The sequence below is a fragment of the Octopus sinensis genome, linkage group LG1 (assembly GCF_006345805.1).
Source record: "Octopus sinensis linkage group LG1, ASM634580v1, whole genome shotgun sequence".
Lineage (NCBI taxonomy): Eukaryota > Metazoa > Mollusca > Cephalopoda > Octopoda > Octopodidae > Octopus > Octopus sinensis.
The window spans coordinates 23363330-23382034 of NC_042997.1; the positions used below are offsets into that span (position 1 = coordinate 23363330).

Below are 18705 nucleotides of genomic sequence, written 5' to 3' on the forward strand. Positions count from 1 at the left end.
ATTTATCACTATTAATACATATGCACAGTGAATGTAATGAATATAATAAAATAGGCTCACCTTGTATAAACTACAAAAACAAGAAACATATCCTGGTATAAATTGATTTTGTATTCAAGGATCAGGCAAAGGTAAAGCACGTGTACACCACCCATTTCTGGTCTTTATTTTGTTTTTGATATTGGAGAATGCGATTTCGCCCAAAAATCACGTTTTTAAAATTTTAATTCCCCCAACCAGATTCTTAGTTTTTAACTTAAAAAGTTTTTTTTTTAATCCACAATTATGAGTCAAGGAATTTTTGTTTTTAAATTCTAATTTTTCTTAAAGAAACACTCAATTGTTTCCCCACCTCACCCACCTCCCTGCTTTCAGAAAGCTAAAAACTCCGAATGTTTCACTTTTGTCTCATGTTTCATGCATATGTAGAATTCTACTGAAATAGCTGATATCAAAAATATCAGACCATCATCAGAAAACCTGACATGCTAGAAACAACAGCTAAACAACATTATTTCTGGAAAAACTTTCCCGGCTTTCGAAAAAGTTAAAAGTGAAATATTCGGAGGTGATGGGTGGAGGTTGGGAAAAGGAAGCTGAGTGTTTCTTTAAGAAAACTTTTTTCTTAAAAAGAAGAGGAAATGCCATACAGGATAAATGGAAGCTCTGGAACAACCAAGGCATACCTCAATGGAAGTAGATAATACAAACTTTGTTTGATCAAGAGGGCAAAGATCCTAAAAGAATTACTTGATCTAGGGGCCTTCTTAAATTCAAAAGTTGATATGTTTAGTCAGTGCTCTCATGGTAGAAAATTGATGTTGGAAAGTATGGGCTTCTCTCATTGCTAACTAGTGAGTAGAAAACATACATAAACTGGCCCTTTTTGGATGCAAATGGAACTGTCCAGAGAGAGATCACACTGTGTCTCCTAGAAGAGATTTTTCCTTCCAAGAATTTTATTGCCGGATTTTTTTCACCACCATGATGACCAAGACTGTATTCTTACCTCCATTAGAAAAGAGGTTATGTGCCTCTGGTCAACAAGCTGCTTATAAAACCAATGGTAACTTTCTGACCAGCTTTAACCAACAACTACATATATGTGCATGTGTGTCTGTGTACATACATATAGATGAGCTTTCAGTTTCTGTCTAGCAAGTTTATTTGCAAAGCTTTGATCAGCCCAGGGCTATAGTAGAAGACATATGCTCAAGCTTTCACACAGTGGGACTGAACCCAGAGCCATGTTTTTGAGAAGCAAAAACTGAAATACATTGTTTCAAAAGCTTACCTGGCACAACTAGCACATCAGGGAATACTTCTCTGATGCTGTTTTTCACTGTATGGTAACCAAAACTAGCTTCATCATAAGGTGAAGTAAGAGAAGGTGCTATGTAGTTCTTAAGGGTAGTTTTCACCCTATCATCATTGATAATTTTGCGATGAAAATCAAATACCTGCAAATGGAAAATGTATAATAAACTATTTTTTAATAATAATAATAATAATAACTCATGTAATTAAGTTAATCATTATTATCACAGTTCATTAGTATTCTACTTTAATGGTTCTAGTTAGCACCAATCTTCATAATATTAATAGCTTTCAACATGATAAAGTATAAATTTTCAGTGGAACACAAATATTTCAATAACTAGGACATAACCAGCTAAGAATAACTTTCTTTGCAGCATTTTTCCTGAAAAACACATCTCTAATTGCTTCCAATATCACCCAGCATACACTCAACAAAAGTACTCCTAAATACTGTATAGAATAAGCTTATTAAAAAGCTATTATAAGCTATTATAAGCTCCCATCTCTACTATGCACATATATGAGGTCGCCCAGTACAAAAAGATCCTCCATTTATTCCTGTGAAAGTATTTTAACTCCAAGAATTACATAACATCCTATTATATAACATCTCATGTTATATAACTTTTCATAAATCTCTACCTCTTATTTCGCCGAGGTCTACTTAGTCTTTCATCCTTTCCAGATCGATAAATTAAGTGCTGTTGAGCACAGGAGTCAATGTAATCTACTTACCCTAAACCCTAAAAAAATTGCTGCTTTCTTGCTAAAATTTGAAACTATATATTTCTACCTCTTATACGATCAGTATTTACTTTCTCGGCATCACTAGAAACGGGCAGCTTAAGCTAAGGGCAACAACTCTTGCTGACTTTGCTGATATTTCCTAGACTACTTAGGCTCCTCTTCTCAAGTTTTCGCACGAGGCAGTTCAAATTGAACTCCATGTACCACGTGTCAATAGGGCAATGTCGAAAAAATGAAAATCTCAAACATTCTAATGCTCGAAATTTCAAAAGTTTTCAAGTGATGTTACATACATAGAATAAACACAAACAGTGGTTATTAGTTTGGTAAGTCTCTCAAAATATGAGAAAGCTTCTACCTGTATTAGACAGTCTGAAATCTGCTCACGATCTCTGACTCATTCTATATTAACTTCCTTGTTGATCATCATTTCTTTCATTCTTGCTACATCAACTCTGAGATGGTGATCACTAACAAGATTCGATAAAAATTTTAAAGTCACTACAAGTGATGAGTTTTTACCAAGCACTTCTGGAAACCTGGCCAGTTGAAATATCTATGTCACAGCAGCTACTAGGACACCAGCAACAGCCACTTCACTGAGTGTAAGAGTCTTGAATGCTAATGGACTCTTTATTACATGGTCCAGTTATCTGATGACGAACATACTGGAGCCATCTTGTTCATATTATCTCCAGGCATAGAAGTGGATGTGTGGGAAGTAGCTTGCTTACAAACCACATGGTTCCGGGTTCAGTTCCACTGCATCTTGGGCTGCAGTCCCACTGCATCTTCTACTATAGCCTCAGGCCGACCAAAGCCTTGTGAGTGGATTTGGTAGACGGAGGCTGAAAGAAGCCCGTCGTATATATGTATGTGTATATATATATATGTGTGTGTGTGTGTGTGTGTGTGTGTGTTTTGTGTCTGTGTTTGTCCCCCCAACATCGCTTGACAACCAATGCTGGTGTGTTTACGTCCCTGCAACTTAGTGGTTCGGCAAAAGAGACCAATAGAATAAGTACTAGGCTTACAAAGAACAAGTCCTGGGGTTGATTTGCTCGACTAAAGGCGGTGCTCCAGCATGGCCACAGTAAAATGACTGAAACAAGTTAAAGAGTAAAAGAGTAACAAATATGATAAATCACCCTGCGAAGATCCATCTTACAAACTGGCAGTATAGTAGATAATATTCAAATTTGAAGATTTTTTTTCTAAGATTGGAAATGATGTAGATATTTTCTTAGATTTTAATTTAATAATGCTTTGTTTCAAACATCATCCTTACTTTAGGTGTTTTCTTGTATTGTTCATACTACAAACATCAAATGATACATCTGGACAAGTATGTAAATAATCTGACCTGGAAAATTTTTTATTCAGATTTCTCATCTCTACTTAACACACTATTCCTAGGAAACCTGCCTTTCCTTACTTCTATTGGAGATATTGATGATATCATTTATCTTTTACTTGTTTCAGTCATTAGATTGTGGCCATGCTGGGGTAACTGCCTTGAGGAATTTTAGTCAAACTAATCAATCCCAGTATTTCTTTTCTTTCAAGCCTTGCAGAACCATGCCATCTTTTAAAGTTTTGTCATTTATAATAGATCTGGTTACCAGCACCAAAATCTTCATCAGCATTAATCCTCATTTTAGACCAGGGGTGGAAAACATACAATCCAAGGGCTAGATTCAGTCTATAGTGATGTTTTGTCTTGCTCCCAGTACAATTTTATAAAATAAAATAAATTTTTTAAATACTTTTTTAAATTTTAAAGTTGAAGTCCTGCTAGAATCATGATTATCACTAATTCCAGTTAATCAAGTCAGTGCATATGAATTTACATGCTAAAAGAGGAGACCTATTCCCCCACCTTTACTTTGTCTACTCATGCTGATCCAAACAGAAGTTTTGTCTCTTAAAATTTATTCAAGTGTTTGTTCAAATGGTTTCTTATAATATGGATGACGCTGAAAAATTTTGTGGCTGAAACAGTGAAAACTTTCTATCAAGTATTGATCTTCTCAAGAGTTGTACACATTCATTTAGATAATTTCTGTCTCCACTCTCACAATAGTACTTTTACTTAATAAGACTGTGTATATGATGTCTGAGTGAGTTTTCCCCACACATCTCTGCACACAAATTTTGCTAACATCTCATATTCTTTCTTTCCTTGTTATACTGTATAATGACTCCTTTATCTATTTACATGTCTTACATTAAGAATGGGGATTATAGGAATGATTATCTCTATGCAGACCACTAAATCTAGTTTATGCCTCAGTCCAGCTAACAAAGCCAATCAAATTTGACACCCCTACTTTAGATCTCACTGCTCTTTTTATTTTTTCACTTGCTTCAGCCTCTTTGAAACTCTTTCATGCTGTATGAAGAACATTTAAATTATCCTAGATATGTCAGTAGCTGTTATAGATTCCAAAGTAGGTAACTGGTCAGTCAGAAGTGAAAGCTAAATACAATATTTAAGCCAAATACAAATTCATTTGAACTACGACCCAAATAATTTTTGAGTGCATTTTTTATACTAATAGCTCATGCCATGGTAATATCTGGTTTATATTTCTCTTCTGATACTTTCTGTGCTACTTCTGCCACTATCAAGTCATGAAACTCCACTGTATCTGTATATATATATAATATATATATATATATAAGGCAAGATGTGTGTGTGTACGTGATTGTAGTTTATGTACATCCACAAATTAGCACACACGTCGCTCAGATTTTAGGAGGACATTCGTCACGACCCTAGCTGTATTTTCATCAAACTATTTTCCCCCGAGGCACCCGCGAATAGTGGTAAATAATTTTGAGCCATAACTTCTAAATTTTTATGGCGGAGAAACACACCATTGTTTACAAAGCAAACATGAGTTAAGTCCCCTCCTAGTGACAGTGTAAAGAGAGGGAGGGAGAGGAAGAGAGAGAGAGAGAGAGAGATAACAGATTTTTAAAATTTCGTCTTTTTACAGGCAAAAACAGACAGACAGGCATTGTTATGTATGTATGTATGTGCGAATGGCTTCAGTCAGACATACACACACACGAGCATGTATGCATACAAAACACATGTATGCAATGTGTGTGTGTGTGTTGCCCGTATATATATATATCTATATATATATATACACAATATAAATGATATTCTCCGTTTCTCCACAACTAATTTCCAAATTAGCTGAATCCGTTGCTCTACTCATAGTGATATATAGCTGGTCGTGTGTGAACATGGGAGAGAGCTGAGGTTACCAGAGCAAAAGACCTACATGTTGATTGTAGACACGCTCCTTCGCAAACGATCAGCTATTATTTTGTAAACAATGTATCGAAACTGTTCATGTTTTCAAAAGGAGAGATATGACTTTCACATCTCTGCAGGAGAAGGTAGGCTTCTCTATTCCTGTTACAAAACTTACTTCCAGGTGCCAAATTTGCTTTGGTGGTGGTGGTGGGACAGTGGCAGGGGCAAAAGCATGCAGAAACATGTATGCAATAGGTGTATGTACATATGTTTGTGTGTGTGTGTTGCCCATATATATATTATATATATATATATATTATACATAGTTGTGATCTGAACATAACTGCTTCTCACACAGAGGATCGGGGGCCCTTTTGGGCGTTCTATTTTCCTTGCTGGAAGGGTTCTCAACCCATGGGCAAGTGGGGTTACATGAAAAAAAAAACGCAAAACAATCGATGAGTGGAAAAATTCGATAAACCAATTCCTTATGGGATTTCTCAATCAAATTGTCTGCAAAATTGCAGCCAAAAGTTTACCAATTTCAATGGATTTCACTCAAATTTGACATCAATGTTACTTAGTTTGCTTTGAAATAAAGAGCTTGATTAGCTTAATAATCCTAACTTAATCCCGAGCAAAGCCAGGCTATACTGCTAGTCATTACTAAATGGACTGTCCGTAACTGTAGTACAGGTTTTAACGTTTAGCTTCTTGTTCATCTGCCTGTAGTAATCATAGTAAAATTTACTCCCTGTTTTCACTCTAAAAAATAACCCAGAGTTCCAAAATAAGACATCCACATGATGTGATTGTTTATATTTAAAATGACATTGTAGAGTAGGTGTGAGAAACTAGATCTGGCTGTTTTGAACTTAAAACAGGTGGAATATTTTGGCTGGATATGGCCAGTTTAAATGCTAAAGGGTTTAACCCTGTTCTAAAATAATTTGTAGTTCACACAAAAACTGAAAGAAAAAAACTACTTCAAAATAATTGTTTCTTTTTTTAATTAAATAAAATTGGAATATCATTTTATTTTTTCTCTCTGGGTAAAATCAAATTTAAGGTAGTCAAGTGGATTACTCAGTAACTGTTTATAAAATTTAAATGTAATAATTACCTGTTCAAGTGTCTGTGAAGGATGGATGCGGTAATCAATTACAGCTTCAGCTGATTCAGAAAGCACATTATCCTTAAAACAAAGTAAATATAAGTTGTATAAAAAAATATTATAAAACAATAACTCAAAACCAAAACAATGGATAGGAATCTAAATGGAAAGAATTGAGGATAAACACAAATGTAATTATATTTATATACATTACCACCTGTGTCTTCTTTTATCTATCATTGTTAGAGGAAGATATTGCATTGAGCTTGAGTTTATTATTGTATATGTGGTATTAAACTATCAAGGAACACTTCTTTTCTTGCATAAGATAGCAATTTATTGAGAATTTTTTTTCGTGCAAGCTAACAAAGTTTGCATCAAATCTCTCTATATATATAAAGCTGAAGTTGTCTGTGTATGGCAGGTTTGCTAGCCTTCAACTAACACTATCTCCTCTGAGACCCTGCGGTGCAAGTTGACCAAAATTGAGAGTATGATAGAAGGCTTGCTCTTCCTTCCGTAGAAGAAAAATTCAAATCAGACCATGTTAACACCAAAAATTATTTACATCAAAAAGGTGCTTTTTTTCTATGAAAATCCCTATTTTTTTACGATTTTTTGACTGCTGTGTTGCCATTTTTCGGTGTATTTCAACCAGAAAAATGTTCACTTAAAGAGAATAACAAGCTGCATGATGCAAAATTTTAACTTTTCAAAAATTCCAATTCTAAAGGGTCGAAACAAACCCAAGCAATGACAGGCGATACTGCTAGTATATGATACAAGCTTTGTCAGCTTGCATGTGTTAACTTGCCCCTGGCCCCAAGATGACTGTTTAACCTTCTAGGAACAGCAGCCAATTCTCTCTCATATTATACCAGTGACCTTAAAAAGGTTGGGGTGGGGATCATTATATTTTTTTAAATGGTATTGTCACAGTTGGAATGCCTTTGATCACAGGTTTGTTCAATCGAAGTTATAAGTAGAGGAATTAAATATCTTCTCTGAGAACACAATACAGCATCAGTGATGAGATACGAACCACTAACTTTTTAACTAGTAGTAGACTGACTGCTAGTAGTCAATGTATATTATCTGTACTCCAGTAAAACACATAAAAGTCACAAAAATCTCAATGGCTATCTATATGCAAAACTAACAAGTATTTTTATCAGCTAACTATTTACATGAGCACAAACATTTATTTATACAATAATTTAACTGTAAGTCACCAGTAAAAAACTAAAATGAAAAACAAACAAAAACCATCCATTGACAGTGTTTTGTAGGTCCAAAGAAGACTTGTTACACAAACATGTAAAATATACAGATCTACGAAAAAATAATAAAGCAAACATATCCTGTCCTCGCAAACATGAAATAAAACAATTCCAAATTAAATTTTAAATAAAAGTGGTATGGCAGACCAAAAAGAATTGTGGATATTGAGAACAGAATATCTAATTCACAAATTGTTTGCCTTTTCAAACAATTTACCAAAATATATCATAATTCTGATTTATTTTCAAAATTTTAATCATTTTTACATCCACTCTTTTAGAGTGTTTCTAAATATTCAGATATTGAAATGACTTATTCTCTTATATGTTTCAGTCCAATGACCGTGGCCATGCTGGAGCACCGCCATTGTAACTATCTTTCCACTTTCCACCTTTGTCGGAGCGGCTTCTGGTGAAGGATGGCATTCGATGCTACTGCCCTTTTTTGAGTTTCTTGCTTAGATATTGGCTCATCCGGGATCTCGGCGAACCAGAGGTCAAGTTCGCCTTTGAAAACGTCTACATCCACTCCACTTATTGAGGTCAAATATTTCATTGTATTGTTAAACTTCCCTTTCTAATTATGGCTATATCCAGTCATTCAATGAATTCAGTATCAATTTTTCAGCAGATCAAGTCAGATATGTAAAAAGATATACATTTTTTTTATCTAACTCATGAACTTTGATCTAACAGTTCATTATCTTAAATATTCACCAGTTATGTTGTAAAATCAAAAATAACTATTTAGCTTTTATCTCTTGTCTCAGTAATTGGACAGCAGCCATGCTGGGGCACTGTCTTGAAGGGTTTTAGTTGAACAGATCAACCCTAGTAGTCCAGTAGAGTCAGTCAGGTACTTATTCAATCAGTCTGTTTTTGCTGAATCACTAATCTGTGAGGATGTAAACAAACCAGCATCGTTTGTCGAAAGATGGTTGGGAACAAAGACACATACACACAGATATAGTCACCGTCTACCAAATCCACTCACAAGGCTTTGGTTGGCTTGGGGCTAGAGTAAAAGACACTTGCCTAAGATGTCAAGCAATGGTACTGAATCTAGAATCATGTAGCTGGAAAACAAATTTCTAACCATAAAACCACAAAAAAATAAATTCTTAAAATAATAATAATAATAAAATTATTGTGTATAGCGCTCAGGTGCACTACAACTCATCAAAGGTGCATGTGCAGTACACAGAATTATGTATAAAAGTCAGGAAAGCGAACAGTCTATGAGTCGTGATATACGTGTGTGCATGCATATGGAGGGAGGATATCAGGTGTAGTGTTGGCGAATTTCAGGAAGCACGGAGGTTTTAAAGAACCCAATGTTTTTTGTTTGGTTTTGTTTAATCTTTTTTATGTCTCTAAATAAATATAAAATTTCCTTCATTCTCCTTTGACAGAAATTTAACGGAGAAAAGAAACCGAGCTTAATTACCAAGTTAGAACAGAGTTATCTCCCATACTGACGCAATGCAACATCGATGTAGTTTATATTTCAACATGCTAGAAATAGTAGCCAAATCTCCTGGAAAATCACATCTAATTGTCTTGATAAGGCAGTCTAGGAAAAAAAATTATGGAATGGTCATGGCAGAAAAGTTTTTTATCACTGTGTTAATTGACTATCGTCAAAAGGGCTACACCATCAGTGGAGAGAACTATGCCAGCTTGCTGAGGCAGTTATGAAAGATTATCAAGATCAAATGCCCGGGAAAACTGATGAAAGGTTCATCAGGACGATGCTCCAACACACAGTCTTTGGTTTCAATGGCCTCAGTGCATGACTGTAGCTTTGAACTGGCTAATCACCCTCCCTATTTTCCTGATTTGGCCCCGTCTGACTATCATCCGTTACCCAACACGAAAAACATTTGGCTGAGAATCAGTGTCACGGTGAATAATTGTGAATAATTAAGTATCAGAGGTGGCACCCACCAAGCAGAAACCTTTATCATGCCAATTCATTATTCAGAATATTCTTAACTCACAAGATATGCTAATAGTATTGACTATTTGATTTATTATCAGTCACCATCCCTCACCATGTGGTGAATATGATCAATGTTTTCCTTGGTGGTGGCATTTGTAGGACATCCAAACCTTGAGTCATGTTGAAGATTCTCCCTTCCCCTCCCAAATTCAACTACCCAGTTTTACAATGTTGATAAAACTGGAGCATCATCCTATAATGTAGCAACTATGTCAACATAATTGTCCTTGAGAGCTAAAGCATTTTTTGCAGGTACATGATAACGCCACGATGCCAAATTTTGTCCATTTTCAAGAGAAGTAGCTGCAAGTTACTTGGTTATTTTTGAAGTCCTGGGAATAAACGGCAACATCTGGCTTCTCGTTAATAGCAATAGCAGTTAACGGGCGAAAGTCATAAATCTTAGTTACGTCCCTTTACGTTGTGAGTGTAGATTCCATCTAGGTGACGTTTTCCTCTATTTTCCAGAGTTTGATTATTGTAGCCTTGAATCTATGTTAGAAAAAATTCATTATTATGAGAACGATTAGTATTGGGAAATAAAAGATTATTATTAGCATGATGGAGTGATACAATATTTTGTGGTATTTAATGACATTACTTTGCGTTCTGAACTGAAATTCCCACCATAGTCAATTTTTGCCTTTCATCCTACTACAGTTAATAAAAATGAATCAATTTTATTATCACCTAAAATTTTTGGTCTTTAGAAACCGTGATTAACATTGTGACATAGGCAAAGACAGGCTTTCTATCAAATAAACTCTGTTGATTTCTCTGGTGGATACATGGCTTTGTGGACTCACTTAAGACTAAACAAAAACTGACAGGTTGTCTTAAAACCTGTAACTAGATAGTTTTATCTCCCAGAACATTATCACATACACCCTGGTCCAACGTCATAACTCATAAATGTGCCAATGTGATAATTTAATCTGTTAAAAAGTATAGCAAATCTTCCTCAAATTACACATGGCCTTTAAAAATTGGGAAAGAAAATGGGATAATCATAGTTCAAATGTATTTCAATCATAGGTTTGTTTGATTGAGGTTGATCTGGGAAAAAACAAGACAAATTTTACTCAGTTGATTTTTGTGAACTTGGTAACCAATTCATCACATCATATGAATGTCTTTCCCTTCCTGATTATGATCTAGAATCAATAAAAGAAGTACAAATAATATCTTAATTAGCTGTTTTAATTAACTTTAAAATATTCTATATCATTGTAGTTCATATCAAAAGAAAAAGTTACCAAAATATTTACCTTAATTCCAGCATCAAACCTGGTTACAGCATTTACAGTCCTGATAAGAGCATTTGTTGTTGGTTGGCGAGACAAAACCCTTAAAGGCAAATAAAATTCAGACATTAAATAAGTAGGTTCAAGTAGTCAGCTATTATTTCATCAATGTCTAGTGAGCTATTTCTTTTTTACTCATGAAATTTTCTTATGCAATATGAAATTGTAATAAAATTAATTACTATTCACAGATTGCAATGTCAGTGTGTATGTACAACATAGTGTAAACATCTTGAGAGAAAAATTGGGCATAACAAGCATCAGATGTGGTGTGCAAGAGAGAAGATTGCACTGATATGGTCATGAGATGTGTATGGATGAGGACAGCAGCATAAAAAAGTGCTGATCTCTAACTGTGGAGGGAACCTGTGGAAGAGGTAGTCTCAAGAGGACATGGAACAAGGTGGTGAAGCATGGTCTTTAAATGTTGGGTCTCATAGAAGCGATGATAGGTTATCAAGACCTTTGGTGATTTGCTGTGCTTGAGAAGACTCATCAAGCCAAGTGAAATTGTAGTCATGGACAGTGTCAGTGATATGTAAAAAGCACTAGTGCCAGTGACACACGAACAGCATTTATGCTGGTGACATATAAAATGTACCCACTACACTCTTAGAGTGGTTGGTGTTACAATGGGCATCCAGCTGTAGAAACCAAGCCAAAATCAGTTCTAGTCAAACCATCTAACTCATGCCAGTACGGAAAATGGATGCTAAATGATGATGATGGAGATATTTTCAAGTATAATAAAACCATATACTTAAAAATAACTGACTGAAATATAATCAAATTGTGAATAATAAAGTGATTAAATAAATGTGTAAATATCTAAGTCTTTTGTACAATTGTTATTTTATTGTGTTAGTTTTGTTCTTCATGTAAAAAATAGAAACCAAATAGTCAACAATAGAATTACAAATACCCTTAACGTAATCTTAATATGTGACTGGAAATAATTAATAGATACTAATGACTAAAATACAATGTTAGAAAATACAATGTTAGAAAATACAATGTTAGAAAAAGAGAGGAAAACTTATCTGTAAGATTCATTAAAAAGATAATAGTTTTTGTAAACTAAGATGAAAAACATTATTTTCTGAAGCCAATTTTGTTTCATAGTACAATGGAAAATAAAATAGTATACAACTTAATTCCAGTACATAACAGGTTTGGAAAACTTACCATGACACAAGAGGTCTGAATAACCAAAGATTGGACAGAAACATACGAGGTAGGAAAGGCAACTGTTCAAAATGAAATTAAAATAAAGTGACAAAATTACATTAATCTTAATACATTCAATCACTAAATTTCACTGGGTTTATCTGTCTTTTTATCAATACAGATTTATTTATTTTTATCCTTTTGTCATGAGAGATCTTTTCCATAGCCTCTAAGAATGGTGGCAGGGAGGGAGAGAGGAAGGTATCATCAAACCATAGAACTGGCCTGAATGTTTGCATGAGGGTGGATTCTGCTAAAGGTAACCAAAGGTCAGGTAGTGGTATTAAACAGGAAGACAGATTAAGTTTATCACCTATTTACACTGGAACAGAAATTGTATGCCTAAAACCAATGTTTATTATTTTTAATTGGAAGAAAATTAGTCATCACTGAATAGTAGACAAATTAAAATAACCATTAACTCATAACTCGCAAAAATTTAATATCTACAAGGATTGACTGAAAAATTCAAAGGCTGGCCAAGATACTTTCATGGAAAGTGACTGAATGAGATTTATTTTTCAACATAGTCCCCCTTGTGGTCTACACATTTCTTCTATTAGTGTTGCAGTGTTTAAATCTCATTGGTGAACAAGTTTCCATCCAGTTGTTAAAAAAAAATTATCAACAGCAGATAGGATATCATCATCACCATGATACTGATTCTCAGCCAAATGTTTTTCATGTTGGGTAACGGATGATAGTCAGATGGGGCCAAATCAGGAAAATAGGGAGGGTGATCAACCAGTTCAAAGCTATGGTCATGCACTGAGGCCATTGAAACCAAAGACTGTGCTGGAGCATCGTCCTGATGAACCTTTCATCAGTTTTCCCGGGCATTTGGTCTTGATAATCTTTCATAACTGCCTCAGCAAACTGGCAAAGTACTCTCCATTGATGGTGTAGCCCTTTTGATGATAATCAATAAACACAATGTTTCTTGCATCCTAAAAAACTGAGACTATCACATTCTTTGCACATAAAACAACCTTGGCCTTCTTTGGGGCAGGTGAGGAGAGGTGTTTCCACTGCATGGATTGTCTCTTTGTCTCTGGCTGAAAGTGATAAAACCAACGAGCTGGATCTGCTTCAAACAATGTCAGATTTTCATGTGATCAGTCTGGTGTGCTTTTGATCAGGTATCAAATGTGGCACCCACCAAGCAGAAGCCTTCATCATATCAAGTTCATTATGCAGAATATTCTCAATTCACAAGATATGCTAATAGTATTGACTATTAGCATATTCTCCCTTCCCCTCCCAAATTCAACTGCCCAGTTTTACAATGTTGATAAAACTGGAGCATCATCCTGTAATGTAGCAACTATGTCAACATAATTGTCCTTGGGAGCTAAAGCATTTTCTGCAGGTACTTAATAACGCCACGATGCCAAATTTTGTCCATTTTCAAGAGAAGTAGCTGCTAGTTACTTAGTGACTTTTGAAGTCCTTTTTGAAAAGTGTGATGTCAGTTTAACCAGAAAGAAATAATGCATTTATTAATAAGAAGAGCAGAAATTAATGCATGCAAGATTTCATAGATCTAGTATCACTCCTTCAAAGTCAGCCTATAAACATTTCAGCCCACCCTTGTATTTTACCATGTTTCCAGTGTTGATCAACTTGTGGTATTCTCCTTTATACCCAGGTTCTGAGAACATTTTCCAATTGATCAAATTCTTTTATTACTATACACTATATCAATACAAACAAACTATATTCAACTTAGGTTTTCATGTAGAAGAAAAAAAAAGCATCTTTACTGTTAATAAGGTTTTGCAATTTTCTTAGTCTTGGTGAGGGATGGTGACTGATAATAATAATAATAATAATAATAATTGTGTACAGTGCTCAGGTGCACTACAACTCATCTAAAGTGTATATATAATCAGGTGTAGTTTCGGCAGATTTCGGAAAGCATGAGGGCCTTAAAGGATGCAGTGTCATGGCAGTCAACAACTGACGCAGGCAGTTTATTCCATGCTTCAGCAACTCTGAGCGTGAAAAAATGTTTCCGAAAGTCATGGGAGCTGTGTTGTTTTCTGACTTTGTAGGCATGTCCACGTGTGTTAGACACATGGAGATCAAAAAGGTGTTCAGTGTTGTTGTTGGTGAGGTGGTTGATAACCTTGTGGGTGTTTACCAAGTCCGTTGCCAGACGCCGGAGCTTCAGTGAATCCATGCCCAGGGAAACAAGGCGCTCAGAATATGGTAGGTGTCTGATGGAGGGTATGCGTTTGGTTGCACGTCTCTATTAGCATATCTTGTGAACTGAGAATATTCTGCATAATGAACTTGATATGATGAAGGTTTCTGCTTGGTGGGTGCCACATTTGATACCTAATCAAAAGCACACCAGACTGATCACAGGGGAAAATCTGACATTTCAACTTAAGTGTTATGATATCTTCCTTGTTAAGCTGAATCACAAGATTCATGTGTTTCTTTCCTACATGTTCTTTAACCCTTTAGTATTTAAACCGGCCATATCCGGCCAAAATATTTAATCTGTTTTATGTTCAAACTGACCAGATCCAGACCCTCACACCTACCCTACAATGTTATTCTACATTAGGTAATTACACCATCAAGATCTTGAAGATATGAGATAATGCATGATTAATTCAAATCAATGTGAATCAATAAGCATTATGTTTGATAGAATAATCAGAACACTAAAGGGTTAAATAGAATACATAAAAATTTTTTAATAGTTTTTATATAATCAGTGATGGAAAAGGAGGGCATTCCTCTAATTTTCAGCTGATGGGGGAGAGTGCTTATAGTATCTAACTCTCACCATCTTTCCAATCACAACTTCACAGATCTTAGAATGCCCTAAGTTTATAAAACTTATTTCCCTCATTGCATAGAATACTCAGTTATGCTTATATATATATAAACCAGTTCTCCCTTCTCATTTATACATGTATACACAGAAAATAATATTGAGAATTTAAACTCTTATCAAAAAAGGAAACTATAAATAAAACTTTTTAAAATCCTACCTTAGGAGCAAGATGTTCAAAAATAGCTCGTTCTACTCCAGTACCAAACAAATCAGGTTGTGGATTTGATTCAATTCTATAAAGGATATTGTTTAAATGTACAAAATTTAAATTAATTTAAAATTAATAGATTGATATTAATATCAATAAAAGCAGAGGGTTAGTAGAAATAATAAAGTGCTGGAATAAAGGACCTTGTAGTATTTTGGTTGTTTTTGTGTCTGTATGTTTTGACTATATATATTATGCTGTCAACTTAATATTCCATCCTTCCATGGTTGCATGATGCAAATAATAAACTTAGTATCATCTAATTAACTATATCACCTACTCACATCATCATCATTTAATGTCTGCTTTCCATGCTATCATGGGTTGGATGGTTTGACTGAAAACTGGTAAGCCAGGTGGCTGCACCAGGTTTTGATTTGATTTGGCAAACTTTCTACAGCTGGATGTCCTTCCTAATGCCAATCACTCCAAGAGAGCAGTGGGTGTTTTTTTATGTGCCACCAGCATGGGTGCCATTGACCTGACACTGGCAATGGTCATGGCTACGGTCTCACTTGACTTGACAGGTCTACACAAACACTGTATATTGCCAAAGGTCTTAGTCACTTGTTACTGCCTCCATGAGGCCCAACACTCAAATGGCACAGGCGCCAGGCAGAAACGTTAGCACGCCGGGCAAAATGCTTAGCGGTATCTCGTCTGCGTTACGTTGTGAGTTCAAATTCCGCCGAGGTCGACTTTGCCTTTCATCCTTTCGGGGTCGATAAATTAAGTACCAGTTACGCACTGGGGTCGATGTAATCGACTTAATACCTATGTCTGTCCTTGTTTGTCCCCTCTGTGTTTAGCCCCTTGTGGGTAATAAAGAAATAGGTATCGGCTATGACTGTAATTTCACTCAGTTTGACAGGTCTTTACAAGCACAGTGTATCACCCAATGATTGAAGGGTGCTTTTAACAGGCCAGTTATGCAACACTGGCATCGGCCATGACTAGGATCTCACTTGGCTTGACAGGTCTTCTCAAGCACAGCATATCTCCAAAGGTCTTGGTCACTTGTCATTGCTTCTGTGAGGCCCAACAATCAAAGATCGTGCTTGTACCATGTCTTCCTATGTCCACCTCTTCAACAGGTTCCCTCCATTGTTAGAGTGTTACACGTCTATCCAAAACAAATTTTGTCTGAAAAAATATCTTTTTGTTATCATATTTCTGATAAAATACACAGCCTTCATTTCAATTAATTTTTAAAATAATAAAGAATTTCCTAAAATAAATTTAAATATGCATAGGCATGGCTGTGGCTGTATGGTAAGAAGCTTGCTTTTCAACCACATAGTTCCAGGTTCAGTCCCACTGCATGGCACCTTGGGCAAGTGTCCTTTACTACAGCCCTGGGACAACCAAAGACTAGTGAGTGAATTTGGTAGATGGAAACTGAAAGAAGCCCATTGTGTGTGCATGCGTGTGTGTGTGTGTGTGTAATAGAGAGAGAGAGAGAGTGTGTGTGTGTGTCTTGTCTGTCTTCCACCACCGCTTGACAACTGGTGTGAGTGTGTTTACATCCCTGTAACTTAGCAGTTCAACAAAAGAGACCAATAGAATAAGTACTAAGCTTAAAAAGAAAATAAGTATTGGGCTTGATTGGTTCAACTAAAATTCTTCAAGGCCGTGCCCCAGCATGGCCACAGTCTAATGACTGAAACAAGATGAAGAATGAAATTTCAATGGAAGGTTTAACAGGATCCAGTAAGCCACAGGTCTGTGTCGTGCTCCAGTGTCAGCTTTGGCATGATTTCTGTGGCTGGATGCTCTTCGTGACACCTTCCTATTTATCATCAGCTTCCAGGCCATGACAGAGGTATTTAAAACCAGCTGCCCCTAGGGACTACTATATGCTGATGATCCAGTGGAATATGTAACACAATTAGGAAAGAAATTCCAAGTCTGGAAGTAAATCCTGAAATCAAAGGGCTTGAAAGTTAACTTACCAAAGACTAAATAAAGTTCTAGTAAGCAAGACAAGACTCTACCAATTTCAGGTATGTAACCCTGCTCAATATGTAGAAAAGGTGTACACAGGAATTCTATTTAGTGTACCTAGTGCATGTCTTTTTTTTCTCGGGAATATCTCAATGTATTGGTGAACAGTCAATGGTGTTGGGAAGCATAAAGATTAAAGCTGTAGTTGAAAAAGTGTTAGTTGACATGAAGGACTGGAAGCAATCTGAATATTCAAAAAGAGTTACCTGTGTTGTGATGATTCATGATGGATATCAAAATGCCGACATCATGATTGCAGCTGAATGTTCTGTGGACACTGTAAAGACTGTAAAACACAACCCATGTGATGTCACACATATCATGAAGTTCCTCTAAATTATGGTGGTCTTTCAGTGTGTCTCCAGCAAGAGAGACATCATACCGACCCACATCTTTGAACAAGGCCTTTGGCTCAATTCAGATACCTATGTGAAGCTGCTGGAGACTGTGGTCAAAATTTGTCTAGAGAGGGTTTCTGCTGGAAGGCCATACATGTAGAAGCAAAATTGACTCTTTGCCATACATCTAGAAAGAGTTAGAAGTGGTTGTCAGAGGATTTCCACAACTTCACCAGCCCCAATTTCTAATTTGCTAATTCCCTTGATTGTAATCCAATAGGATACTATGTGTAGGGTTTGGTTGAGAAAGACACCAACTGTTCTGCCTGAAACAGCAAGGCCAAGCTGGTGGCCAAGATCAAGGAGGTATTTGAAGATCTTCCAAGAGACACTGAGGAATGTATGCATGAGGTTCCAGAGCCATTTTGAGGCCTTGGTGGAAGTTGAGGGTGGCTACTTTGAGTAAACAGTTATCTCCCAGACCTAATCTAATTGACATTTTTTGAGTTTTTAAAATGCTCTTATTTCTGGATAGCATGTTGTGTTTTCTTTTCCTTTTATGTAAACTGTCAAATTTAGCCCAAACACCATGTGTGTGTGTGTGCATGTATGTGTGGTGTGTGTGTGTATGTGTGTGTGCATACATGCACATACACGCGCGCACACACACAGACACCCCACACACCCCCACACACCCACATACACATACACACAAGATGTAAGTTACTTACCTGTGTATAGCACCAGACAAAATGCCAATGACAGATTCACCATGAGGAATTGATGAATGACCAGCTGTTCCATTGACAGAAAGTTTCACAATTGCTTGACCCTTTTCAGCAACACCAATCCTAGAAAACCAGGTAAAAATATTCAATGATTAGATTATAAAAAAAGGTATATCTTTTGAAAGCTCAATGCAAAGTTTTAAAATTTTCAAGCAAAAAATCCAAAATTTGTAAAAATACAGTAATGCTTCCATGTATATAATTCAGCCATAAGTGATTTCCTAAAGTTCCCAAATATACCTTGAAATGGT

At 35.9% G+C, this 18705-nt stretch overlaps 1 protein-coding gene across 4 annotated transcripts in view; it reads right to left on the reverse strand.

Annotated features, from left to right (window-relative positions):
* Positions 1–18705, reverse strand: part of LOC115219067 (N-fatty-acyl-amino acid synthase/hydrolase PM20D1.2-like) — a 67431-nt gene that overhangs the window by 16073 nt on the left and 32653 nt on the right. For 3 of the 4 annotated variants that reach the window (XM_036513112.1, XM_036513174.1, XM_036513143.1), the window contains exons 5-10: positions 18398–18517; positions 15274–15349; positions 12224–12285; positions 11003–11081; positions 6462–6533; positions 1295–1460 (exon numbers count right to left, since the gene is read on the reverse strand). In XM_036513112.1, coding sequence (XP_036369005.1) covers positions 1295–1460; positions 6462–6533; positions 11003–11081; positions 12224–12285; positions 15274–15349; positions 18398–18517 — 575 coding nt within the window. The remainder of the gene's footprint in view (positions 1–1294; positions 1461–6461; positions 6534–11002; positions 11082–12223; positions 12286–15273; positions 15350–18397; positions 18518–18705) is intronic. The other variant, XM_036513211.1, reaches the window with a different exon arrangement.